This window comes from Ammospiza nelsoni, chromosome 20, assembly GCF_027579445.1.
Source record: "Ammospiza nelsoni isolate bAmmNel1 chromosome 20, bAmmNel1.pri, whole genome shotgun sequence".
NCBI lineage: Eukaryota > Metazoa > Chordata > Aves > Passeriformes > Passerellidae > Ammospiza > Ammospiza nelsoni.
Window position 1 is genome coordinate 4,139,967 of NC_080652.1, and position 26,971 is coordinate 4,166,937.

General features: G+C 48.4%; 1 protein-coding gene across 1 annotated transcript in view; it reads left to right on the top strand.

Annotated features, from left to right (window-relative positions):
* Positions 1 to 26,646, top strand: part of PAPPA (pappalysin 1) — a 175,419-nt gene extending 148,773 nt beyond the window's left edge. The window contains exons 18-22 of the mRNA XM_059486423.1: positions 1,501 to 1,648; positions 4,204 to 4,313; positions 10,831 to 10,902; positions 15,024 to 15,122; positions 25,996 to 26,646. Of these exons, the coding sequence (XP_059342406.1) occupies positions 1,501 to 1,648; positions 4,204 to 4,313; positions 10,831 to 10,902; positions 15,024 to 15,122; positions 25,996 to 26,103 (537 nt within the window). The 3' untranslated portion in view covers positions 26,104 to 26,646. The remainder of the gene's footprint in view (positions 1 to 1,500; positions 1,649 to 4,203; positions 4,314 to 10,830; positions 10,903 to 15,023; positions 15,123 to 25,995) is intronic.
* Positions 26,647 to 26,971: the final 325 nt, after the last annotated feature.

The following is a 26,971-nucleotide window of genomic DNA, read 5'->3' on the forward strand; positions in this document are numbered from 1 at the left end:
GCATCTCTTAATCACCAGGAATGTAATGGTCATTTAAGCAGGTACCTCCCCTGGCACCAGAGCAAGGGTCTTCCATTTCTGCATATTGTACACAAATCATATAAACAGTCAGATCTAAATTAATCAATCTCTGCCAAACTGGCCCTTAGGTGAGAATCACCAAGCAGGATCTCACCCTGAGTCCATCTGCTCCATTATTCCTTTCATATGATTTCCTTATTACTTCTGGCAATGGCCAGATGTCTAGAGAAGGGGAAGCAGGTCCCACACCGTAGTCTGCTGCTAATACCACTTTGCATCTCACTAAACACTGTGTTCATTAACAAAGATGAGCAAGAAAAGGGAAGCATTAGGATATTAAGGACAAGACTACCACTGAAGGTTGAACCCTCTTCCATGCTGGTACCAGGGGCTTTTGCAGGTCCCTGTGCAACAATGGGTGTGAGTTGTGGGGCAGAGCTCCTCCAAAACGCTCAGCAGTCCTGCAGGGATCCCAGCATGGACAGCACATTAAAGAATCCCCAAAGATATCCTGCACAGTGTCCAAGAGCAGGGCGGGTAGACAGCAGACAACGTGTCTGGCGTGAAAATCGGGTGAGGAGAAGCAGAGATCCTGCATGATTCTCCCACCCAGTAAGGCCCCCACAGGAGTTTTGGAGCCCACCCACACCAGACATCCTCCTGTTGAATGTCCCACATTGCCCCATGGCAGCTGGGCCTGCAGATCCCACAGAACAGCTTGTTTGCACAGAAATCCCCAACGCCGCGTGGATAGATCTGACAAAAGATTGCCTGCGCACTCCTTTGTTGTCTTTAAAGGGCATGATATTTCCCCTCGGACTTTGGTATTCATTCTTCAGTATCATACCAAGAATCTCTTCTATAAGAGAAATGTCATATTCTGTTCCTTGCCCATTCCCACACCAGAGGATCTTTTCGCCCTTCCCACCTGCCTCTGTGCGTGTCCATCGCAGCCCCTTTGCCTGCTGTCACTCAAGGCAGCCAAGCTCTAAAGAGCACGTTCTGCCCTGCTAAGCTCGTGTCCCACTCTCCCTTCCTCCTTCAGATGGCCATTGGGGATTCTTTCTTTTTCAACAGAGATGATGTAACTGGTTTGAAAATGCAAAGAGGAAAAAGGCTGTCTGCATTCGACACTAACCTCTCTGTAACAAGGAGGAAGGCAAACAGGGTGAAGGCACCTCTATTGCAACAGGAGTGGGGCTGTTCTAAGGTGTAGACCTTGCAAGGGGCTTGTAAAGACCTTGAATTGCACAGAAGAGAAGAGATGTGTGTGTGTGTATCAACACTGTAGGTTTCCTTTTCTTTATTCTTTGGAAGAAAACTCCTTCTTGCCGCTACTAGGACTGGCAATCCCAACCAGGGGCTTTTCCAGCTCCAACAGAACTTTGTCCAACACCACAGCTCTGCTCACTCCTCATCTCTCAGCCTCTCCTTGCTATTTTTTTGTTAATTCTCACTATCTCCTTCCCTCATTCCCAGGGCCGTGGCAGCAACGTGATCCACTGCCGGAAGGATGGCACCTGGAGTGGCTCCTTCCACCTGTGCAGGGAGATGCAGGGGCAGTGTGCTCTGCCCACCCAGCTCAACAGCCACCTGAAGCTGCAGTGCGCCGGCGGCTACGGCATAGGTGGGTGACACCCACACCTGCCCCCAGGTGGGAGCAGGAGACCAGGGAGAGGATGGGGATGGAAGGGAGGGAGGAAGGAGTCCTTCAAGTAACCTGTTTGCCCAAGAGCCTGCTATGGGGGGAGGCTTTTCAGGGAAATGCGTTTAGGAAAAGTGGAGCTCTGAGAGGCCAGGCGTCATGTAACACGCTCTGACTGCAGGCTCCTTGCAGGGCTTCCAGTTTCATGGTGTGCCTTCTTGGCCAGCTGGTTTTCAGGGGCAGCAACATGCCAGGCTGTGCCAGGGAGGGATTGTACCCTCTTTTGTTCTTACGCTTTTGTAATGCCCCACTCCTTCAGCCACATGCACAAACCTGTGCCCTAGAAGTTGAAAGGCAGGGAGCTGACAGGAGAATGCAGCATTAGGACAATTCAGGTCTCCCCAGGAACGGTATGAGACCAGCTGAGCATTCCCTTTGGTATGGCAGTTGTTTAGGAGCTGTTTTCAAGGGTCTGTTTTCCTCCTTCTTTCTGGGATACCTGTTCCCTGTGCAAGGGGTGATGACTGCTGTGCTCAGGTTGGCTTTGTGTCACCCAGGTGCAGGGAGGGACAGACACTCTGACCTGTACACACCATATTGTACTTCCAGCCCCCATTTTGGGGGTCTCCCTGCTGTAAGGGCTGCAACAGGAGCTGCACTGCCTGCAGCCCACACAGGTTTGCGAGGCCCCTTCCTGCAGCCCCCCTCCCAGCCAGCCCCTGCCATCCCCCTCCTGCCTCCGCCTGTCCCTTTGAACTTGGAGAAATTTCCTCCTTGCGCGGCTCCCTCATTATATCGCAGCCATGCGCAGGACTGCGAGCCTCCTTGTGTTCCCTCCCCGGGGAGGAGAACACGACCTGGATGAGATCACCGCTCTGTAATGATGCCAATTACAGATCATATATCAAAACAATCCCGACCCGCTCCTCTCCACCAGCGTGGTGGAGCCCAGGAGAGTGAGCGGCTGGGGCGACTCTTAATGTGGAGAGGCGTTTTACCCTTGAGACGAGGTTACCTCCAGGGCCAGACAGGTTTTTGCAAGGAGAGAAACCCCAGTTCCTGGTTTGGAGGGCAGCGTCTCAGTGCTGGGTGCCTGCCAGCTCTGGCTCCTGTCACAGTGACTGTCAGCAGGTGCCAATCCCAGGGACTGGTGGGTCTGACCCTAGGATGGGACCACACAGCATCATGGAGGTGAGGGATGCATGGGGCAAACCCCGCACAGGAGTGGGGCTCTCTATGGAGAGGGATTTGGAGCTCAGAGAGGGCACAGTGGCCGCTGGCTCTCGTTCTCAGCAGATGGAGACATACCACACACTTTGTAGGCTCACCCAGCACCAACTTTTGGGATCAGATGTTGGGGTTTTCCTCTCTTCTTTGCATTTTTTAAAGCCTGACCAAAGTCCTTTTGAAAAAGTGTCCACCACGCTCATGGAGAGGAACCAATCATTCACTCTGGGGGTGGTGTCAATAGGCCTCATCCAGTAGGTCCTTGGAGCCACTTCCAGGTGTCCTGGGAAAGCAAAACAAACCTCAAGCACTCCCCATCCTTCTAGCCTAGGTCTGGCTGCTCCCACTGACTCCTCCAAGTGGAGAATGTGAGAAGGCAGAAGCAGGTGGGAAAAATAATAGCAACCAGTCGTGGTCACTATGAATCCCACACACCTTCAGTAATTCCTCAGACACCTAATCTGCCCTTCCAGGCTGAGGCGTGTGTTGAGCCAAAGGTTCAGCTCTCCAAACCAGTGCAGAGATTAATTCCTCCCTCAGCGCTGATTGGAGTGCAGAAATCCTAATGACATGTTTGCAGCAGCTGTGCCATTCAAAAGTGATTTTCCAGGGGGGAAATGGTAATGGTCCAACACACAAGGGCTTATGGTTGTGTCACCACAGGGCTCTGGGATATTGCTGCAGAGTATCACAGCATGTTTTAATAAAGAAAGGACAGGATTCCCACTGGGCATGACAGTTAATCAGAGAAAAAGCAGGTTTATGTGTGAACAAAGCCATCATTACCTTTCTGCATACTTCTCATTGACTGTGGGACTTGGGTGATAGCAGGTCTCCAATATCATTAGGTTTGGTCACCCTTTGGATGATTATTATTGGATGTTTGTAAATCTGACCCACCAAACAATAGGTTTCTGCCATGTCACAGGTGAGATGAGTTCGACAGCCTCTCCCTAATCAGCCCCACTGCTTGAAAGAACAGTTGAAATGGAAAAAACCTTCACATTGTCTTGATCTGAAAGCGCAAAACCTGACCCCCTTCCTGGAGTTAATAGCCAGAGAAACATTTAGATTTGCAGCTTGTTCAAAAAGGCCTTGGAAAACCTGCCACCCCCACGCTCCCCTGCTCAGTACAGGGTTGTACTCAGCACTTCACGTGTGGCTATGAGATATGTGATAGTTATGGTTGACTGCTAATTGCAATTTAGGAAAAATGAGCTGTAATCCTGTCCTTCAGCTGGAAGGATGCTGGAAGGGTCAGAAGCTGCCTGCTTTATCCTTTAGCTTTATCCCCTTTGTGTTTTGAGCAGGCACGGAGTGTACCACCTCCTGTCTGGATCACAGTCACGAGCCCATCCTCCTGCGCGTGAACGAGACCGTGCAAGACATCCAGCACTGGATGAACCCTCAGAGAGTGAAGGTCAGTGCCTGGCGACTGTCCGAACCACATCCTTTGTTGCATGTTTGTGAGCAGTGAGTGATCAGTGTTACCTGTGGAAAATGGGGAATTTGGACCTTTAGGAAAGAATTCCAGATTTTTCTTGTGTTTGTGTCCAGTAACATAGTGGCTTTCTTTGCAAGTGGCTTTCTCTCCAAGTTGCTTTCTGTCTGTGTTTACCAAGTGAAAGTCAGTTCAAGGTAGAGGCCTCACATCAGTGGGGTTGGATCTGGAAATCCAGCAGGAAGACGTGATGGACAGCCAGAGAAAGGGCACTGGCCAGGCTTTATTTTCTTCCTCCTGTTCCGTATTTTTGCATTCTTTGGGTGGCAGGGCTGGATTTTTCTGTGCCGCTCCTGGACGACAAAAGCAGCTGATACAGAGGGTTTTTCATTTCCCGACCCCGCGGAGCTGGCTGAGCGCTCCCCCCGCCCCTCCGCCCGCATGCGAGAGCTGCCTGCTCAGCACAGCCCCTTCCAGAGGTCACCACTTCTCCCTCCTGCCTGCTGCAAACGCAGAGCCAGCACTAGCTGCTCACAGTCCTGAGCGTCCTCCAGCACACAGCAGTGCCAGCGTGCCCTGATGGGGACGTGCACACCACATGCACACACACACACACACACACACACACTCACACTCAGCCCCGCTGGCAGCAAACAGCTGCTGGGTGTCATGCCCACGCTCGGGTGTCAGGGGGAGGCACACTCACCTAGCTCTTCCTGGAAACCCTCGTGTTCCTACAAACAAACCAGGTGTTTGTGGCTTTATGGCATTTCTGCAGGTGTGGAAGTCTAACTGGACACACGCTCGAGCATGTGGTGGAAGACGGTGGCACATCAGGTGTCACCAGGGTGCAAGTTACTGATGGTGCTTGAGCAAACACCTCTGGCTTTTACATACTTGGGCCTGGCTTTGCAGGAGTCTGTTTTACACACCTGAACTCCATTAAGAAGAACGAGCAGCCAACACAGCCCCAGCATGTCTTGAGCAGCTTTGACAGTCTATTTGCTTCTCTGCTTCTCTACATGCCTAAATGTATGCCTAGGGTTTGGGATTTTTGAAATTTGGCCTTGGCTGTGGGTAGCAAGTGGCTCCAGAACTCTCCACCACTTTGAACTTCACTGTTTCATGCAGAGTAAGAGAATAAATCTGGGAAAGGAGTGGGAAACTTAAGTCCAGATAATATGACAAGCTCATAATGTCCTTCCCAGCTTCCCATTCGCTCCAGACGCTGATGTTCTGTGACTGCCTTATAAGCCAAGGCTTTGCCAAGTTTCTGGCATGAAACATAAAGAAAACCCCTATCTCTGTATGAGGGGCAATTTCTCACTGGCCCTTTCCTGAGTGCCAGACTTTAAAGTGGTTTGTAATTCATGGGGAAATAAAGTGACAGCTTCCCTCCTGTTCTCTCTGCACTCCTTCACTTATTGATGCGGGTACGTGGAGGGAGCTGTAACGAGTTTTATACCTGCAGGTCTCTGGAGGGCTCATTAGGCAGCAGGGAAAACATAGAGTAGTAAAGGGGGAGACAAGGGGAGTGAGGGATGGAGGAGAAATCATGGTTTCCAAGAGCACAGCAGTAAATAAGCCCCTTTTTTCACCCCTGATGGTGAAGATCTTGCAAGAGCTTTAGGTCCTGAGCAGATACAAGTTCCACAAACGCTTTGTGACTAGAGAGTGAGGTTTGGGCTGGAGAACTCGTGTTGGAAGGGATTAAAAAATCCTTAATTAAAAAATTGGTAGCTGTAAAACATCCATCTTATCCAACTCTGCAGATAATGGGATGTCACCCATGGGGAGCAGAGCCTCTTGGGGCACCTCCAGGAGAAACGCTGCCTCTGGTGGGAGTGGGGGCATCCTGGAGAGATGGGGCTGGGATGCCTTGGGGGAAGGTCCCCATGGCAATGTGTTATATATCATTAATAAGCCGTGTCTCTGTTTATGGCCAGTGACAGCTCTGCTGTTGTGCCATATGAGCACAGGGAGCAGCTGGTTGCATTTACACGGTGAGTCTTTGTGCACCTCGGAGCGCTTGAATGACGCAAAGGAAACACTTTTTTGTTGCTTTAATTTCAGGCACAAGTAAAGTACAAATGAGGGCAGGATGGGAAGAAGATAAAGGCAGGACTGATCTGTGGTGCTTAGCGTTGAGGGGATGGGGACGGAGAAAACACAGGGAGAGATGACAAGGAAAAATAAATAATTTGTCTGTAGCAGCTCAAGCAACATCTGTTATGGAAGCAAAGTGGAAAGAAGGAACTATCCCTTCTCTGAGGGTTGTTTAGAGCAGAGCTGTGGAAATCACTTGATTTTTCAGTTCACTCAAAGTTCTCCTGAATTGAAAAAAAAAAATCCTTAATCAAAGAGACCCTTGTTATTGTGATTTTTGGTGAACCAAAAAATTGGAAGAAAAAACATATTGGTTTGAACATAACGTAGCATTTCATTTCCAAGAAGATTTTGTAAACTTTTTATTTAGTGAAAATGAAAGAAACAAACAAAAACACAGCAAAGACTTAGAAATTAAATGTCCTCTCAAACAATAAACAACAACAGATATTTCATTTCACAAAATGTGTAAATATTTTTGTATTTTTCAGAATTCATTTAGGTTGAGTTGCTTTATTGGGTCTGAAACAGTTTGCTGAAATCAGTATAAGCTGGCAGTGTCTTCCAAATCAGAATTTTCAGCAAGAAAAAAAAAACCAAAAAAATCACCTGAAATGTTCTGTACCTCTATTCTGCTGTGGGGTGTGCTCACAGCAGCATTGCTGTCCCCACAATTTTCCCTTCATTGTGTGTGGCACAAGGAGCTGCTGAAGACACCGATGGATAGAGCTGCCAAGACTGACTGTGCAGGCAGTGGGGAGAAAAAAAAGGGAAATATCTCCAAGAGACAGCTTGACAGCTCTTTCCCATTGACTGCAGAGAAACAGAGCAGACACCTCATTTCTTAGGTTGTCTGAACTTGGGTTCTTGCCTTAGTGCTGAGTGGGGACAGGCTAAATAGTGTGCAGGCATGTGCATGCCTGGGAGAGCCTTCAAAGGGTCTGCACGTCCCAGCTCTGCTGGGCTGAGCGTGACCATGGCCCCTCTTCCCATGCAGGCTGCAAGCCTGGGATTAAAAATGTCCAGAACTTGTTAGTGGGAATGCTCCTTAAATACTCCCATAATCACTAAAGTTTTGTGCTTTTCCTCCTTCCTTCCCCTCCCAGTATTTTTTGTTCTGTTTTGTTTGTTTGTTTGTTTGTGGGGGCTTTTTAGGTTTGGGTTTTTGGGGGTTTTTGGTTGGTTGGTTGGTTGGTAGGTTTTTGTTTGTTTGTTTGTTGAATTGTTTTTGGTTTTGGAGAGTTTCAGGCTCATTTTGTGGCAGGGAAACTGAGTCAAGGAACAGTGATGTGACCCACTGTGGTGCAGCAGCTCCACTCCTGGGAAGGCAGGAGATCCCATTCCATCTGCAGCTATAGGAGGAGTCCCCTTTCCTGGCGGATCCTCTCACTCATAAAGCCCACGGTTAATTGTCCTGCTCCTTTAGTGGCTGAGGAGTGAGTTACTGAAAGCAGGAGATGTCAGTCCCTGGGCTCCAGCCTGGGGGGACACTTGACCCATCTGAGGTGGAGGAAAGCTCTCCACCAGCCTCTCTGGGGGAAACCTGATGCCCTTGCAGCCCACAAAGGGTTGACATCATTGTGTTAGTGCCACCACGGGAGGGAAGCCGGCACCGGAGGCACTGGGTCTTCCTTCACAAGGAGAAAATGACAGCTTGATTTGCTTCCTTGGCTCTTTGTCACCTACTGTGGGAGCACAGCCCGGCTCCCTCTCCCCCCACAGCAGATGGAGTCCCAGGCACCCACACAGATGTGGCAGGGTGGTGTTCCTGGGCTGGGGACAGGACCCCAGTCACCCCACCTGGCTGCACAGCTGTGCTGCACGAGGGGAGCCGATGTCACCATGGGGGCAGCAGATGTCACCATGGGGGCCTGGGGCACAGGGGAGCACAGGGAAGGGACAGAGCTCTCAGGAGACAGTGCCAGATGGGTTTTATTCCCCAGGAACCATGTGGTGGATGTGGTGCTTCCATGCACCATGCCATCCTTTGTTGGCATTCTGAGTCTACCTGTCTGTGCACACCAACTCCATCAGGTCATCCTCATGTACCCACCTTCACCCATCCTTGCTTGCTTTCTATACATGTGTTCATTTCAGGTGCCCCACGCAGCACCCTGTGGCGCCTGTATGCCTGTTTGAATTGCAATAGGCAGAAACAATGCCCAGCAATCCAAATCATTCCCAATTTCTCGGTTTTACAGCCCAGTCTCTCTCGCTACTCACATTCTCTCTCCCAGTGCACTGCACACAGCACAGCAGCAACCTGAGGGTACAAACAGGCTGGATGGTAGGAACTGAGGGCTTGGAAAACCAGAAAAAGGGGTCAGGACTATGGCCTAGGGTCCTTCCTCTGCTTCCATCTCCAGGAATGTTAGCAGGATTGAATTCAGCTCTAGTCGTCTCTGCGAGCAAAGGATGATCCAAGGAGAGGACAAAGTAACTGGTATGGAACTATGAAGCTTTTGGCAGGTCCCTCTCCAGAGGAATGGGAATGTCCAAAGGACTCAGCGATTCACCTCGCTCCAGGCTTTCCTGTGCTGTGGAGAGCATTGGCTCATTCCCATTCCCTGAGGATGCCCAGCCCAAGGCTGTATTTGGGATTGAAGATGACCTTGAGTGAGCACTCAGAGAGAACTGTCCTAGAAACTTCACCTCCCATCCATTCCTTTAAGGGATGTGCTGGTATTTTAATACTTGGAGGGTCAGGAAAACAGTCAGTGCATCCTCTGTGAGGGATTGCTCTCGTGTGGAAAGCTCCTCTCTGAAGAGCCTGGTTCAGGGCTATTTGGTTTCTTTTGTTCCCTCTGCATGCTCACACCCTCACAGAGTGTGACGTTTTGTAAATATTGATGCTTCTTACCGGGGGAATGTGAGGTGCTCTTTGGAAGTACACTTCTTCCACTTATTGTCTGCTGGCCTTGGATACAGGAGACAGACCCCTGAATTTTTTCCACTTTGTTCTAATTCTTGGGTTCAAATGCTCTTGAACCGCTTCCTTTGCTCTCCCCGCTCCCTCTCTGTCAATTGGCCTTGTTTATTTTCAAACCTAGGAAAGTTTCCTTTCTCTTCCCTCTGAAGTGCAACAAACAGAAGGGGGTGGGGGCGGAGAAAAGCCCTCACCATTTGTGGCAGGCAGCAGCCTGGAAATCTCCAGCTGTCTGTCAAGGGGGAACGTGTGACACCGCAGCGCCCCTCACCTTGCAGCCTCCCTCCCTCCTTCCCTCCTTCCCTGGGGATAAACAACATCCTCCCCTCCCCTGCCACTTCTCTGCTCACACAGACAGGCCCTGTTGAGAGGCAGGTGGGGCAAGCTGGGCTTGACTAATAGTGGAAAATCCAAGAGCATCGGAAAGATAAACAGCCCGAGTCAGATAGTATAAAAGTCCTTTTTTCTAGCACACGCCAGGTAAGCCTCCAATGACAGGAACTGTAAAAACAAGCTGAGGTTCCCCCTGCAGATGGAATAAATTAGCCCTCAGATGAACAGGGGAAGGGATGGGTTGTGCGTTGGGTCTTCCCAAATGTTAATCCCTTCCTTCCCCAGGCCTCCATCCAACCCCAACCCCATGCTTTAGGTGAGTCCCTGTGTGTTCATCTTCCTCAGCTGGACACTGTAGGGCTTCATCCATGGGCAACAACCCCAAAGGAACATTGGAGAGCCCTATCTCCAGGATCCCCATGGTGTGGGACCACCATCTCCACTGACCGGCCAAAGTTTTCATCCACTCTTTAGGTGTCCCTCTCTGTGTCATTATCTAGGAGAATGGTCATTATTTTTGCCCAAAACTGAGTGTGCAACTTATTTTCTATAGGCAAAGTTGGAAGAGAAATTATTATACAGCTCATAAAATGTAGCCAAGGATGCTGTCCTGTCTGGGGGTTATTCTGAATGTGTGTGGTGGGAGGTGCTTTTATTTAAGATGGTGCTAAAATGTGTCTGAAAATCCACCTTTAGCTGCTTCCATCTTCAATAATCAAAGGTAAGGTATGATGGGCAGTGAAAGAAAGCAATTCTTGGCAGCACCAAAGAAATCCCTAAATTAATTCCTAGAATGCCTCCCCCCTACCCAAGAGCAAAAGTGGACCTGTGCCTCTGCCTTTCCCTGCCACGTTCCCCCACCATGAGTGAAATATTGGGCATGACATTTTTGGAGAACCTCAAATATTATTTTAATCTCAAATGCTCTGTTATTGCAAGTGTAAAGTCCAACACTTCTTGTAAATACCTGGAGGACAGCCAGGTCCTGAGAACACAAGAGGTGTTAGGAACTGAACTTCATTGGTTAAGTACTGGAGAGCCATAGGAGCCAGCACACTGACTTTCTGTACACTGATTTCTTTGTCTTAACCTGTTGCTTTTTTAAAATTTCATTTTATTTCTTCCCTCCAGAGTGTTGTCTGCACGGCAGGACTCAAGTGGTACCCTCACCCTTCCCTGATTCATTGTGTTAAAGGCTGTGAGGTGAGTTTGGCTTTAGCTCAGGTGGTCCATGGTGACTCTCCTAAATCTTACAGAAACAATCACTGCAGGCACGTGGGCTGTAAATTCTGGTTTTCAATGACCACCCTATCACACAGACTGATTGCCTGCATTGGTTCTGACACTCAGTGGGGAAGTTGGTGGTTTTCCCAGAGATGATGGTTGGTGACTCTCACAGGAGTTAAATGATCAAACAGCTCAAAAACATTGGTTGACCAAAAGAATTTCCCAGAATCTGGGAGTTTCTGGGAAGTTCAAAAGCCTTCTCTTGTTTTTCCTTGATCTTGACTTATTTGAGGGACAATTCTTTCCAAGGCCAGCTAAGCTTTGGGCATTGGTGTGGGCTGAGAAAGTTTAGGAAAGCCAGAGATGATACCACTGGGTGGACAGCACAGCTGGACATGGAGCAAATCACGCCTCCCTCCACTGGCCACCTCTGTCTAAAAGAAAAGAAACAATCAGAAACACACAGTTACATTTCAGCTGTGATAGACTTTTAGAGTCTTGCAAGTTACTTGAGGAAAAAAGTAATTATTTTGAGGGACGTTGCTTCTGCCAGCAGCAATTTTTAAAATGTCTGAGAAGACTGAAGATGCTTCTGGTGGTTAAACAGGGCTGGAGCACCTCAGCCTGTGACATGGCACTCGTGTGGTTTCCATCATGAGTATCTCACCCACAGTAAGAAGCGAATCCTTGTGGCACCTCTGTAAGGCTGGGAAGCTCCATGTGCATTTTGGAAATGAGCTGGCTCAGGGCAGAGGCAGAGCTGTGTCTTCCCTCCACGTGTCCTGACTTTCTGCCACGCTGACCAGGCTCTCAGCACCCAAGCACTCTGAAGTTATTTGCCCAAAGTGTCAGAACATGGGACCGAATTCCTGAATATGACACAAAGCTCCAGACCACACTGCTGCGGGATGTGATTTGTCTTGAAGTGAAAGACAGGTTTCCTTCGCATACAAATGTTGGGCCCAGGAGGGTAATAACTCTCCAACAATGTAATAGTTTCTGTCTAGCTGTTCCCTAAATGAAACGCATTCTGCTGTCAGGGCTCTGAATGTCATAAGCTGTCTCACGCATTGCATTCATGCAGGCTGGCTGGGTGCCCCCATTCTCCAAAGAGAGCTGAAATAACATCCAGCCACCATTAAAAAATGCCATTCAGGTGCTGATGCACCACTGGGTGTCCATCCTCCTGCTGTTTAAGGATAGCTGTTAGAGAGACAAACTTTGCAATGATGTAATAATTTACCAGAAGACATTATTACTGACATGCTTCTTCTCAGCATTTTCTTCCTTTCCATCACTGCTAATTGCCAGAGCCCTCTGCATCAACAGGAACTTTCTTCTTTTCAACATTCATTCAGCAGTGTCACTGCATCCTAATCCATCATCTGGGAAGGCTTTGCCCAGACAATTGATAATGGCCTCTAGCATCATTTTCAGAGCAGGATTCATGGATGGGCCAGAGCTTGGCATTAAGATTTCAGAAGAAATGCCATCTTCCCCAAGCTTTTTTTTTTTCACCATGACTATGGAAACAGAGACTAATAAGCCAATAATGGTGGGCCATTAAGCTGATAAAACCCCTAATGTATGAGCATCCTTAGCATTAGGGAGGCTTCCCTGAACAGGAGGCTGTAAGTGGGACATTATTTGGCTCTTGGTGATCGCAGGGGGAACCCCTGCAGCTGCTGCAATGTGATTTTTTGTCGCTCCCTAGTGGCAGGAACCGAGGCTTATGAGTCAGCCTTGTACTTGTCTGCACCTAACTTGGGTGTTTCAGTAGCGAACGAGTCCCTCTGGGCTTCCTGTATCATCCTCCAAAAATATCAGAGCACCAAGATGTTCATGAAGAGCAACAGAGACCTCACCCTCCAGGGTCTCCCAAACAAGGATTTTGGTCCCAAATCAGAATAGATGCTTTTTGTCCCATTCTTCTCCCCCTCCAAAGGATTGGCTTGTCTACTCTGTGCCAGAGCAAATTCTTCCACGAGTCTCTTTATGGATTTTCCAGCATTCATAGGTGTAAGGTACAGGCATAGGGATGGAAATTTAAAGTCAAGATTTCCCATCAAGCAGGCAGAGCCAGGCAACACAAGAGAAACATGGAGAAGCCTGCAGAATTTCCTGTGAGGTTGAGCAAAGTTCACAGTTTTAAATATGACCAGCTTGGCCTCAAAATATCTCTTCATGTATTTATAAATCATTCCCTTTTAACTCTTGGAATATTAATTAAATTGGAAGGGGGCTTTCAAGTCAAAGCCTTTGCCTGTATAAATAAATCAATATCTGTGGAAATCAGTAGAGTTAAGACAGTTTAGAGGGGCAGGAGCCTCACACTGTAACTCTGATTTCCTTGCCAACATTTGCAGTATCTGCACGTAATTAAACAAGTGACACTGAGGGAGTCTGTCACCTCCTGGTAGTCCTGCTGTGGTCTGATATTGCCATCATTGCCTGGGTTTCTTCTACCTGATAGAAATATTTAAATTTGCAGCACATCAGCAGTAAAAGTGTGCATTTGCCCCGCTCCATTGAGTCCATTTCAATTCTGATGAGTGTGGCCATGGTGAGCTCTGGGGAGAGCACGGTGATCTCTCATGGCTGCTTCGTCAGGTATCCATCATCTGGGACACTCTGGGTCTGCAACTGATGCAAAATCCTCCCAGGAAACCTCCCCAAGACATCCTGCCTGCTCTGCAATGATGTCTTCTTGCACTAGAGTCCCTGGTGTGTTTTTCTCAGTGCAAAATAAGTGAATTTTTCAATGAGCAGATAAAATGGGAATGGCCTCATGAGCCGGTGCATGGAGAGTTACAGAGATATGATTGTGCTCTCTGCTGATCATCCATTTTTCTGAGCTTTCATTGCTGGCTGCGATTCTCACATGTGGTATGGACCTTTTTAACTGTTAGGCACAGCTTAGACTTCCAAGGAAGTCTAGGGGCTCCAATGTTCAATGAAAGAATTCAGACCTTTCCTTCAGAATGGTGGTTATTATTCAGGCCCTGTGCAGCACATGGACTGGTGATCACATTGCCCAGCCTAATGAGCACATTTTCTTTTTCAAGGTGATTTATGAATTTCCCTTAACAGCTCCCCACAATGTCCCTCTGAATAATTGCCATTATCCCAGCTCTGAGCTGTGGAGTGGAGGAAGATCACGTGCCATGGCCAAGGTCCCACACAGTCACTGCTGTTCAGAGAACAGAACATGGTCCCTGTGCTGAGCTCAGACCCTTCCATTCCTCCTGGTGATTTGTTTTGTGCCCTCGTTGCTGACACGTGTTGCGGAGTCAGGAGAACTCTGGTGAAAAGCTCAGCTATTAAAAGCAAGCCCATTTTGCTGCAATACATAACCTTCTTCTTATCCCACACAGTTTAGGAAGGTTAGCTTAAAATTATCAAAGGTGCCACAATTTTAGAGGCCTGGATGCTGTCTGTGGGCCTAGTCAAATTAATATTCCTGAAGCATCCTCTTATGTGGGATGTGAAGAGGCAACAAGGGCTCATTTCCCTTCCATCTACTGTCCTTTTTTTTCCTGTCTGTTTAGAAGGGAAAGGGGAATAATTATCTCTTGCTTTTCAGGGCAGCTGGTATGTTACAAACTATATGGCTCCTTCAAATATTTGTGGTTTTCTTCTGAAATATTGTTAAAAGGTTTCGGGACTATAGAATCATAGAATGGTTTGGGTTGGAAAGGGCTTTAAGGTCATCCACTTCCACCACTTCCAATCCACCTCCCACTGTCCCAGGCTGCTCCAAGCCCTGTCCAGCCTGGCCTTGGACACTTCCAGGGATCCAGGGGCAGCCACAGCTTCTCTTGGCCAGGGTCTCACTGCCCTCACAGGGAAGGATTTCTTCTTGACATCTAACCTAAATTTCCATTCTTCAAATGTGAAGCCTTTCCCCTTGTCCTGTCCCCACAGTTCCTGATGAACTGTCCCCCCGTAGCCCCTGCAGGCACTGGAAGGTGCTGTGAGGTCTCCACACAACCTTCTCTTCTCCAGCCACGACTTTCTCACTCTGTCTCCATAAGGAACGAGCTAATTTTATCCATGTTCACACTCTCAGCCTTTTCCTGCTTTTTTTCCTTTTTCAGCCTTTCATGGGGGACAACTACTGTGATTCCATCAACAACAGAGCCTTCTGCAACTATGATGGTGGGGACTGCTGCGCCTCAACAGTCAAGACCAAAAAGGTAGGGATGCCCCTTCCTCTTTCCATGGGAATTCCTTGCTGAGTGCTGCTTTGTGCCTGGAAAAATTATTTTTGCTCAAAAAAGGAATATCCAAGGTCTCAGAAGGACCTTCAGCCCAGGCATCAGCTCACCATAGGCACTGAGTTCTTGCTGGTTCATTTATCATCCATCCTCAAGTCTTCAAAGGGAAACTAAAGGTTAGAAAATAGTTTTCATTAGGAAAATAGGAGAGAGCAAAAGGAAAGCTTCATTGTGGATCTGTTCTTTGATCCATGTGTACCCACATGTGCCTGGCTTGCTGCTGACTGTCCCATCCAAGAGTGGGACAGAGAAGAATGTGGAGCAGGGCAGCAGGGCTGGGTGGAGATGTCAAATATTTTTTGCACAGAGACCACATAAACCTGCAAAAAGAGAAAAGCTAGTGACATAGATCTATAAAATCATTACTTAAGGTAGGCATGATGCTTAGGAAAGTAAAATCCACTGGTTTTTATCACTCAGCAGTGAGGGGGTGCAGTGGTAATTTCCTTGAAGCAGGATCCAAACAGACGAAAGAACATCCTTGTTGGCACAGTGTGTGTTTGAGTAATAGGATGAGTTGCCACAGAGCATTATTAAAACAAAAATATATTTGAAGTCAAAAAAAGAACAGGCTTATTTGTGTAGCTTTGCTCCTTCAGTGGCTGTTAGACACTGTGATCTGGATGCAGCTTCTGGCTGAGAAATATTTGAACCCTTGGCTGTTTGAGCCTGGGGAAGAGTCCCTCCACACACATTCCCCCTTTTTCTGCTTCTTTAACACAAATTTCTGTGCACTGTTAGAGACAGTGACTGGGGTGATAGAGCTTGTGGCTTGGAACAGTACAACATTTTATATGTTTCTAACCAGCAGGGATTTGGAACTAGGTTCCTCCAAAAAAAATAAAGCAAATTTTATCATCTGCCAGGTGAATATTTTACCTTATGTTCCAGATTTGTGTATAGAACAGAATGAAAAATCCAGCTGCATTCAGTATCTGATAATTAATAAATAACAAAATCTGAGGGAGCTTGGGCTCAGCATATGACACCATCCATGTTACCAGCTGAGGAATGAGGTCCTCTCTGCAGCTTTGTCTGGAGACTTCTTTTCCTTGGTTCAGCATTGTGGGCTGTCTCTGGTCCATCTGGGACCAGAGAGGAAGGGGAAAGGAGATGGGCATGCTCTGGCAAGTGGAAGGAGTTAATTTCTCCTTTGGGGAAAATGCAGGGGAAGAGGTCGTTTCCCTAGCTGTGCTCTTTTTGGACAAACATTCCCCTTTATTGTTCCTTTTGAAAAAATCCCTGGGAGCTACATGCAGGGAAGACCAGGCAGGGCAGCTCCTCAGTTCCCCACGGGTGGAGTAGGGCATGGAGACCCCAAAAGGGGCTCCCTGGTGAAACAGCCTCTGAGGAGATGAGCAGGATGACAGACATCAGCTGTCTCCAAGAAGAGATTCCTATCTCTGGCTGCCTTTCCACCTCCTTGGGAGGAGCAGCCCCAGAGCAGCACAGCTTGCTCGCTGACCTCCCACCAGCCGGGAGGGCAGAGCTGGAAGGGCCCGGTAGCTCAGCATGGTGTAGGTCTTCTCCTCCCAAAACAGCCTGCCTGGGAAACTTTATCTCACTGCCTGCAGGCTGGAGAGCAGGCGATGAAAAACCCCAAACAGTGTCAGAGGAACGAGAGCGAGGTGCCTGGGAGGGGACCGACCCAAACCAGCCCCATCAAGACAGGAGCTGAGGGCACAACTGGAACAAGGGGGGTGTGAGAGCTGAGATGAGGGGGGGGGGGGTGAGAAGGGACAGGATTAAGGTTTGGGAGCAGAATTTATTGCTGGGCAGGGAGTTGAGACCAAGTGGGATCTGCACAGAGTTGTGAACACTTACCAGCCAGGCGACTCACGCTCAAAATATCTGCTGCTTCCCTGCCACCCAGAAACCAAGTGAACTCCCAAGGAGGGGAAGCACTTTGTAGCCCAGTGGGTTGCTGTGCTCTGTGCTAAAACTGCTTGATGCAAAGGGCAAATGGTCAGAGACGGGCAGCTGGTCACACGTCTGATGGATTTTCTCCATGGAGGGGGAGGTTTTGTAGCTTTTTGGAGATAAGTCTGCTTTCACAGACCCCCTAGGAGCTGGATTGTTATGACTGGGGAATTAGACTTGCCCTAGCTGGCAGTTTAGAATGCCCCATCCTCAGGATCACACAGGTGGAGGGCTGAGCCATGGAGCCCATCACAAGCCTGGCGTGCATTCAGCATCCAAAGTCTCCCAGAACTCCAACAACATCCCAGGAGCCGAATGAGGCGCCCGGGAGAAGTGAGGAAAACCACCTTCTCCTTGGATCTTCCACACTAAAAGCGAGATGCTAAGTCCCAGTTTATTACATTTATAGGGTAAAAGGGGGAATAATAACCCAGCCAGGGGGGCTGTGGGGTCAGAGTCAAGGAGGCAGCAGGAGAACCTGGCTCCTGCAAAGCGGCTGCCGACACCTGCGGCAGCAGCCGTGGGGCCGTGGGGCTTGGCTCTCCCAGTTATTTTCCCATCTGAGGCCTTTGACTGAGACCAGATTTCAGGCCAGGCTGTTCAAATACAGCCCTCCCTTTGAAGAGGTTTATGAGTGGAGCATTACAGGAGATATTCCAAAGGGAAAAACAATGAAAGGTGAGAGAAAAAGGAGCTGAATAAAAATACTCCGCATACCAAATCCTTCCAGCACAGTTTGCCACCTACTTAAGAAGGCACAGTTTTAAAATATACATTGGGTGTAAAAGCCAAAAACCTGGAGGAGACATAGGGAGGGGCGAGTCCAGCTCTGTTAATTCCAATACCAGATGAGGATGTATTTTCATTCGGTTGTACAGAGAGTGAGACACATGAAAGAGACTGCTTTGCTCCTTTTCTTTCAGGGTTACATACTATGTGGCAGATGTGTCAGTCTTTTAAAGCCCCTGCAAGTTTGCCCATAAATGTCCAACATTTATGCAACACCTGTTTTTCTCCCAAAATGTCACAGGACATTTTAAAAGCTTTAGATTTATCATCTTTTCCCCACAGCAGCCATTGCTGAGGTGACACATGGTTCACATTTAAGAGAACATAGCAACTCCACACATTATTTTGGGAAAGGGCTGAAGATTAACATTGCACCATGTGAAGATTCAGGAGTTAACAGTCAAGTAAGAGCTGGCCTCAGATCTTTAGTGTCCGCAAACTGTCAAGACTTAAGTTTCACTGCAGTCCCACTACCCTCCCAAACACACTTTGGGCTGCACACAGTGCTGTGAACAGGCTGCCTGAAAGCAAAACACTTCAAGCCAAGTTCACTTTAAAACCAAGCCCTCTTACTTAATGTGAGACTTTGCACGCTCCTGTTTTGTTGCCCTGAAAATGCTCAAGGGACTTCCATGCTTATCCCATGTTTTCCCTTTGCATTTGAGCATTAGCAGGGAATGACCTTGTGGATTCCGTCAGCGAGTGGGGAATGGAGCAGTGTGACTTATCTGACCGAGCACCAACTAATCAGCACTGCTGCTTAGATAGGAAATAATGAGTATTTGCCCTGCACTGCTCACAATCAGGCTGGAGAGCTTAAAAGAAATCATTAACGGCCTCTTTTGAATGCTGCAAGTGGCAACGAATAAATTCAGTCATAATCTGGGCATAAATTCGAGGCAAGTGCAGTCAGAAAGCAGGAAGAAAAAAAGAGACATTCATCAGCTTAATTATTTGTTGTGCGCTAATTGATGAGCGTCGCCCTGCAGCGGGCGAGCAGCCAGGGCTGGCACAGAGTGCCACCCAAGGAAGCAGGGACACAGGCAGGCAGTGTGGGGAGCAGGGGGCTGATGGCAGATCTGTGGCTGGGGCAGGGGACAGGGCCCTGCTGCTCACAGCTTGCCCTGTTTGTGACCCAGGAGCAGCTTTGAGAGACAGGAAGGCCATTGCAGGCCAACCTCCAAGGGAGAGAAAGCTTCTGTTGTGTATCTGGAGGGGATAAAGTCTTCCGTGAAGGACAAAGCAAAATCCCATCTCCTTTTAATCTTCCTCCCCTCCTGACCCAGCACAGGTTGCCAGCTCCCTTCTGCCTGGCTGCTCTAGGAAGCTGCTTCTTGCTTTGTATCCTGCTGCAGATAAAAGAAGAAGCTATTTTCTAAAACATTACCTACGTGACACTGCCAGCGTGAGGGAAATAAATAACCTGGGCATAACTGGCTGTCTCTGGGCTCTTGGCCACCGGTGAGGATCTTGTGGGGTTTGCAGCATTGCTGGGAGAGGCTCTGGTTGCTTCCTCTGATTCATTTCAGGAAATCTTCTCTCCAGTAACTGTCTCCTCCACTTCTTTTCTTCCCTTTCCCTTTTATAAGTTTTCCCTAGACAGGACTGTCTAGAAATGCCTTACAGAAATCAGAATTTCTTTCTTTAGGCTCTGCTTATATACTTTGTTCCAGACTGGGATGGCAGATTTGCCTGGTTGAAGGTCCTGCAGTCTGATCTCTGTAGATTTAAACACACTAAATTTACTTTTTTAAAATTCCCTCAACTTCAACCATTTGTAAGGTTGAACTTTCATCTGTCTTTCCTCTCTGCCTTTCCTTTTTGTCGCATGAGGGATAAACCTACAGCTCCCATGAGGAAAACCTGCCTCACTCAATTATCACTCAGGTTTTCCTTCAACTGCTTTGCCCCATAGCACTCGGTAAAAAAAGAGAAAAAATTGTCCTGTCCCTTCAGCCTCTTGACATTTCTGTCCAACACCTTGGAGAGGAAAACCAGCAAGTGCCTTGGCGGAAAACAAATGAGGACTTGTGGTAGATAGAGGGCTGTGTGGGATTCATCCAAAGCTTTGCTTATCTAAAAGATAGGCCAGTTATCAAAACCTCTTCAGAGACTTTATGGCCGAGAATTCGAGGCCTAAAGAAAGGAGCTTTGAACTGAGGGGCTGCTGCTGGCTCCAGCAGGGATTTCCAAAGCCTGGCCCTGTCTCCCTGGGAAGGGAGGGGAATGAGTCTGCGCTCCTACCCCTAAGCCAACAGAAATAGCCACTTCTTGGTATTTTGGAGAAATAAGCACCTTCTCCCAGCTCTCTGACTGCAACACAGACCTGTCTTAGGCAATCTCAGATCTTTCTCCATTGCCACAACATGTTTTTGAGGCAGTTTGGTGCCATTAGAAGCTTAAGTGACCACCCCAGCTGAGGAAATCCTGTTTATCCAGAAGAACTGATGCTCCTGCCACGATGCTGCTCCTAACTACTGGCCTGTCCCCAGCTGGGTGTGTTTGTCAGCTCTATAATTAGCCAGATAGAATGAATGGTGGGTGAGTAGGGAAGAAGGCAGGATACAATGCTGAGTGTTGCTTCATGCCTCTGGAAGCGGCTGAGCGCTCCAAGCACACGGGTTCTCCCCAAAGTGTGGGTGAACTCACTTCCCCACCAGCCCTCAGTCACGGGCTTAGTGGCTGTAGCTGTTTGCCATGTGAGAGGAGCGTTTCCAGTCAGGGTTGGTTGGGATGGGAACTTTATTTTTGGGGCTCAGAGCTTGGTTTCATAATCCTTCAGGGAGGCTTTCCAGGCGTCAATAAATTAAAAGCAGTGATGGTAGCAGCACATGTTGCCTATCCTGAGAGAACTGTTCTTGGCTTCAAGGGACGTGGGGCTTCCCACAACATACGGCGTTCCCAGGGGATGTGCTGGTGGAGGGTGTTTTCTTTGCTATCCGACCTCACTTCATTAGCAAGTGTTACAAAAAACAGCGAACAAACCTTCCCTGCTCCACCGCCAGCTATTTGGCCTCTGGGTGGTCTGGCTCCTATTAAATCTTTGGTGATTATTTAGACTAATTACATTCATGTTTGCACAATCAGTAGCACGAGAGTAGGAAGCACAGCTGATTGCTGAGCAACTGAGCTCCGTGCGGTTTGGCAAGCGGGGCTCCCTCGCTCTGCTCTGCTCCGCTCCGCGGGCAGGCAGGGATGGATGCGGGATCCGTGCGGGCTGGGCTTCCCCGGGAATCCCTGCTGGCTCTGGGCCATCCTGCTCCCACTGCTTCTGCTGAGGCAGCTCCCAGTTTGCACACGATGGAGAGAGCAGAGCATCTGTTGGGTTCGGCTGAGCTACGACTCACGGTTTCTTGATGAGTTGAGCAAGATGCGCTGCGGTTGCTGGTTTCACCGGGGGAAAGCTCAGTTTATGGTGGGGTACTTAATGAAAATTCAGGCTTTTAGAAGTGCATGCGCTGCATGGAGAGGAGGTTTCCTGCCAGCTTTGTCTTCCCAGGCCCTCTGGAGCAGTGCCCTAGGTGTGAACCCACATACCAGCGCTCAGAGCTAAAAGGGGGCTCGCTCTTGCTCTGTTATCTCAAGCTGGTGACCTCTATGCTGAAAAACACTGGGAAGACCCTTCCAAGATGCTTTTTTATCCCTCAAGGGCCTTGTCAGGGAACAGAATAGTCTCTGGTGTTTGAGCTGGGAGGCTCTGGGGAGGCGCAGGGCTGTGACACTCAGCACAGGCTGCCACACTTATCTCCCAGGCCACACTGCCCGCCGAGGCTCTGCCTGCAGTGAGCCTGTCTGGGGGATTTCGCAAACACTTCAGGGCTGAAATCTAACAACAGCCTGTTTCCCAACACTCTGCAGCCCTCCTCCCCTGCTTCCCCCTCCCTGGGCCCAATCCTGCCGGTCCTGGTGCTGCTGTGAGCCAGCCCCAGGCTCGGGCAGAAGGCACAGCCAGGTCAGCCTGATACCAGACTCTGTGAGGGACAAACTTGCAGCCTTCGCAGAGCTGTTTTCCATCCCTCCCTCTACCTGTCTGCAATTTCTGCTGTCAACATTCCCACCAGTTCCCTACAGACTGGCCTTTCTCAGCAGGGATCAGCCTTGGGATGTCACCAGCCTCTTCAGATAGGTGCATGTGGTGAGGAGTTATGACCTCTCACTCATTCCATGACCTGCATACCAGTTCTGCATTGTTGTCCCTGTTCCCACAGTTGGGAGTGCAGCATCCAGCACAAATCTAGCCCTGTTTCTAAGAGGCAGCTTGAGTTTATCCAAAGTCTCTTCACTCAGTGTGGGAGAGGATGCTCAGGGCTCCCATGCCTTGCAGTCTGAGGTCATGCACTGTGCAGCAATGGTGGTGAGTTGGTCGAGGTGTTTTGGATGCCCCATGAGTTACACCTGGGTGTCTGTGCCAGCCTCCTGCCCAACCTGTGAGCCCACACCTGGTGCCCTTGCTCCCCCAGGTTCAGAGCAGGATGTGTCATGTCCTGCACACTCCAGGTGGCAGGAGTGATGGATTGTGTCTCTTTTCTCTCGATGATGAATAGTCTGTGGTCCAGTGTGGTTGTGGTGTGACTCACATTCCCTGGAGCATTGTTGATCCAGTGCCATGACTGCTCTGGATCATCTCCAAGAGCTGTGTGTGTAGGTGTGTGGAGCTGTGTTCTTCACTTACGTCTTTTTCAATCTACTTTAGCTGCTCTGAGGATACAGTATCTTGCATTACCTTATCAAATGTCCAAGACAGGCCCTAATTTTAATTTTAGCTTTTTCTTCTCACCCTCCTAGACATTTTCTGGGTTTTCTACATGGGGAGATGGACATAGGTGAAATGCAGGGTTTGTTTTGAAGGAAGAAGAGCTGACTCCTTACTCCTGGCTCTACAATGGGTACATTGAAATCTGGAAATTTCAATGCAGGTCGTGTATCCTGGTAATGAGTTGGGCTTTCACAGACCTATTTAAAAAGAAAAGAGGTAGTTAATCTTGGAGTATGTATATCTGGGCTCCACACCTAAATGGGCTATCATTCAGTGAAAGGATCAGCATTTATTATTTCTAGCACATCCAGCAGCTCTATTTCATGGCTGTGCACTCCAGAGGCTGTCACTGTGTGAGCCCAAGGCAACAGACAGTTCTTCTTCTAAGGGCTTTCACAGTTTCCCTGAGCTGGGTACTTCACACAGTCCCAGCAGATTCTGTGTGTGGGTTAAATTCCCTAAATACCTATGGAAATCAGGTCCTTGGAGAACTCAAATGTGTATTTGTTGTAAATGTTGTTTAAACTGGAAAACCCTATATTACTGTTAAGTTTTTTGGAGAATTTTGTCCTGTCTAATGTGACTGTGACTGTGCTTATTACCCACAGAAATCTCTGCCTTTTCACATAATAGAAAGCTGATCTCTGGAGCTCACTGCCATAAGACAAAACAATTCATCTATCTGGACAATAGCACTGTAAAAATCAAATTGCATAAAAAGCCTCCATAAGGGACATAAAGTGAATAAGACTGATCTGATCAGGAAGAAACCCTTCTCCATCAGTCTACCCACTGCTGGGAACTGCTGCTGAGCCACAAAGCTGTCTGCTCTGGGGGCCACAGCTCTGCCTCAGAGAAAGCTTCTGCTCTTCTAGCCATGACCACCATTGGGAGACAATAAACAGCCAGACATTTCTTCTCTGGTTGCTCCATCTCCCCAGGAATTGGCTGTAATGCAGCAGCAATCCAGTTTTGTACGTGCACCTTTTCAGGTCGCCGCAGGGCTGAGCACATCCTGTGAGAAAGCAAAGAGGAAAACAAGGGATTCACGAGGAGAAATGGGAGGAGAGAATGAAGGAGGTAGAGCACTTCAGGCAATATCAAACTCATGCCAGTTTGGGTGTCTAAGGCTGCTGCTTCAGCAGAAAGTAGGTGAGGGGAATGTGAGCTGGTGGTTTGGAGACAGAGCCATGCATGGCTTTCTCTCCTGGCTCTGATGTCCCTGCAGGTGAAATGGGAGCATGTTTGGGATCTCCGTGCCTGCAGCACATCCTGCTTAAGCCTGGACAGCAGCAGAGACAAAGTGCAGTAGGCTGTCACCGCTAATTTCAGCCACTTTACTGGAATGCCTGAATTGCGTGTGTGGCTGACCTGTGTTCAGTGCAGAGTGTGGATCCATCTTCCCTGTCTCTCCTCTGAATGAAGGGGCTACTTAATCTCCTTTGTCAGATTGTTACAGGCAAACACAGGGAAGCCAGGCCAGGCAGAGGAAAAAGCTTGATCAAGACAAATGAAAGAATCAGGTTCCCAGGTCTTGCCTCCAACCAGTAGCTTCATTGTACATCAGGGAGGATTTTTTAAGTCAAAATCATTGCCAAATCCAGATTGAACTGAATGATTCAGGATAAAAAAAATGAAAATAGCGGAAAACTCCAGGCGTACTTAAATGTTTTGTTTGAGCATTTTCTAAGTGAAACAAGTTTTTGTTTCAAGACATAACTTTTGCTGTGAAATAGTCTTTTTATTTGTTTGTCTTGAAGGGAAAGGTCAAACCTGAAATGTAGCAGATAATCTAAACCAAAATGTTTCCTTCTACACTGAACAGAAAAAAAACCCCTTAATTTTTATTTTGCATGTATCTTTTCTTTTTCCTTTCCAGTATTTTAACTCAGTCATAAAACAACCCCTCCTCAGCCTCCTCCCCAAACCCCATTGTTTACAGACTTCTCTGTTTTCCTATCTAAGAATATTCATAACACTGTGACATGAGACAGTCCTGCTTGGGCTGGCTTCTGTTGGATCAAGTGACCCTTAAGCTCCTATTGTTTTCTGCAGTTTATAAAGTTATTCAGTTGCCAGTTATTTGGATTCATTAGCTTCTAACTTTTTGGACTCTTTCTTCTCTTTGCAATCTCCACATTTGTGCAATTGTAGATTCAGATTATTCACTGGTTATTTAGTTCCTAAGTCACGGAGGCCATGGCTTGATGGAGAGTCATCACCCTATTCCACCTGGAGGGTCAGGTCTTCTGTGAATGGAATCAAAAGCAAGGGGAGGAGGCTCTCTAAGCCCTGATTTGGTGATGAACGTTGGCTATTTAGTGTCTCTGTCAGCATGTCCCTGCCTCAGGCTACCCAGTTGTGAAATGAAGCTCCACACCCCTCCTTCCCAAATGGTGTGCGTCAGGAGAAAGGCATCCAGGAGAGGGACAGGCAGGGACTCGTTTGGAAGGTCTAGCTGGAGATGACAGCACAATGCTGGGTCCACATTCCTAGATGGGCTGTGGGTGATGCATGGGGAACAGGCAGACTCAGGCATTGTAGCCTGGAGAAAAGTGTTTGTGAGAGGGAGAGTGAACGTGTGGCAGCAGAGCCAGGGGGAGCAGACAGAGCCTGTGCAGCCCTCACTGGGAACATTGGAACAGGTTGTGGCACTGCCTTGGAAGGAGTGTAAAGGAGGGGAATGAGGTCATTTGTTCAGTCTGTGCAGATGGGAGAAATTCTTGGGAATTCACTTCAGGGCAAGTGAGACACTTGTCCCACTGCCTTTTCTGCAGGTAAATACGGTGATGCAAGAGGCCCAAATCAGCTTCCAGTGGGCAAACATCACAGTCTGTTGTTTCAGCTCCTTCCCACGCTTCTCCAGAGGGGTCACAGAGAGATGACAGATGGTGAATGCAGCAGTCTCCCACTGCATTCCTGTGCTGTGCCTCAGTGCCTGTTAGCTGCATCTCCTGACCTCAAGCACGAGAGGTGTTCCGAGAAGTCTCTGCTGGACTCCAGCTGCGCTGGTCTGTGTGACAGTGATTGGTTCTGCTCCTGAGGAGCTCAACCCAAGAACATTCTTGAAAACATTCTTAACTGAACCCAAGAACATAGTTAAGTGCTCAAATGGACTTAAATAAAGCAGCAGCACCCAAACCAGAGGCCCTTAGGAACCTCCATGCAGCACCCGCTCAGCACTAACACAAATCACTGTAAAAAATAAAATAGTGAAGATTGCAGCTGACCTCTGAAGATTTCACCCCAGAGATCTTTCTTTGTTCTCCAGGCTGCTGTAGGTGTGTTCCTTCCTTCATGCCTTTGTGTTTTTGGCTTGTTCCCCAGGTGACACCATTTCCTATGTCCTGTGACCTACAAGGAGAGTGTGCTTGCCGGGACCCCAACGCCCAAGAGCACAACCAGAAAGACCTCCGTGGCTTCAGTCTTGGGTAAAGCCAAGTGATGTGGAAAGGAGGACCACACTGCTCAAGGCAGGCTAGGAGAGACACCACATCCCTTTTGGTATCGTTTTTAACATTTAGCTGCTCAACTGGATGGCATTTCTGCACCAGGGACCCTTAGAATTCAACCAGTCTGCCTTTAATTTTTGTCCAAGGAGAACTCAAAGTAGGGGTTTATGTATTAATTATATCTTAAATAATGATCATGAGAAAAAAAAAAAACCAACCAAGAGTCAAGTCAAGATGACGTTCATGTATCAAAACAGCATGTTATGCCCACCTAATTTGAACAGTTCATATCTAGATTCAAGGCAAGAAACAAACTATTTATGTACACATATTTATAGAAATAAGTAGACAAAGAGAGAGAGAGAGAGAGTGAGAGATTATGATCAACGCAAAAAACACTTTCCCCTCCCCAGCACTCACAACTCAGACCGTTGGTGGAAGAGGCTGAGCTCTTGGAGGACTCTAAGCTGAGCCTTTTCTGATGCTGAATGCCAAGGTATCGCATGCTCGGGGCACTGTGGTTGGGGTGGGATCTCCACAGGGCTGGGCCCCTTGGCAAGGGCCTTGCCAGGCACCCGGCCAGCTCGAGGTGTGGGATGCATCTGCTCCTCACAGGAACGCTACTTCCAGCCAGGCAGCTCAGCAGACTGCAGTGGCCTTTCTGTACAGCTCCTCCTTCTCCCCCTGCCCTCAAAGAGCCAACAAAAAGCCCCCTCTTGTAGCCTGCAGGGCTTCTGGGGTGTTTCTGTGTGGAGCTGGGCAGGTGGTCCATGGTGGAGTGAGGGAGTGGGGAGTCTAAGGGCTGGCATTGAGGAAGAACATGGGTAATTGCTTCTGAGGAGCACAGAGAG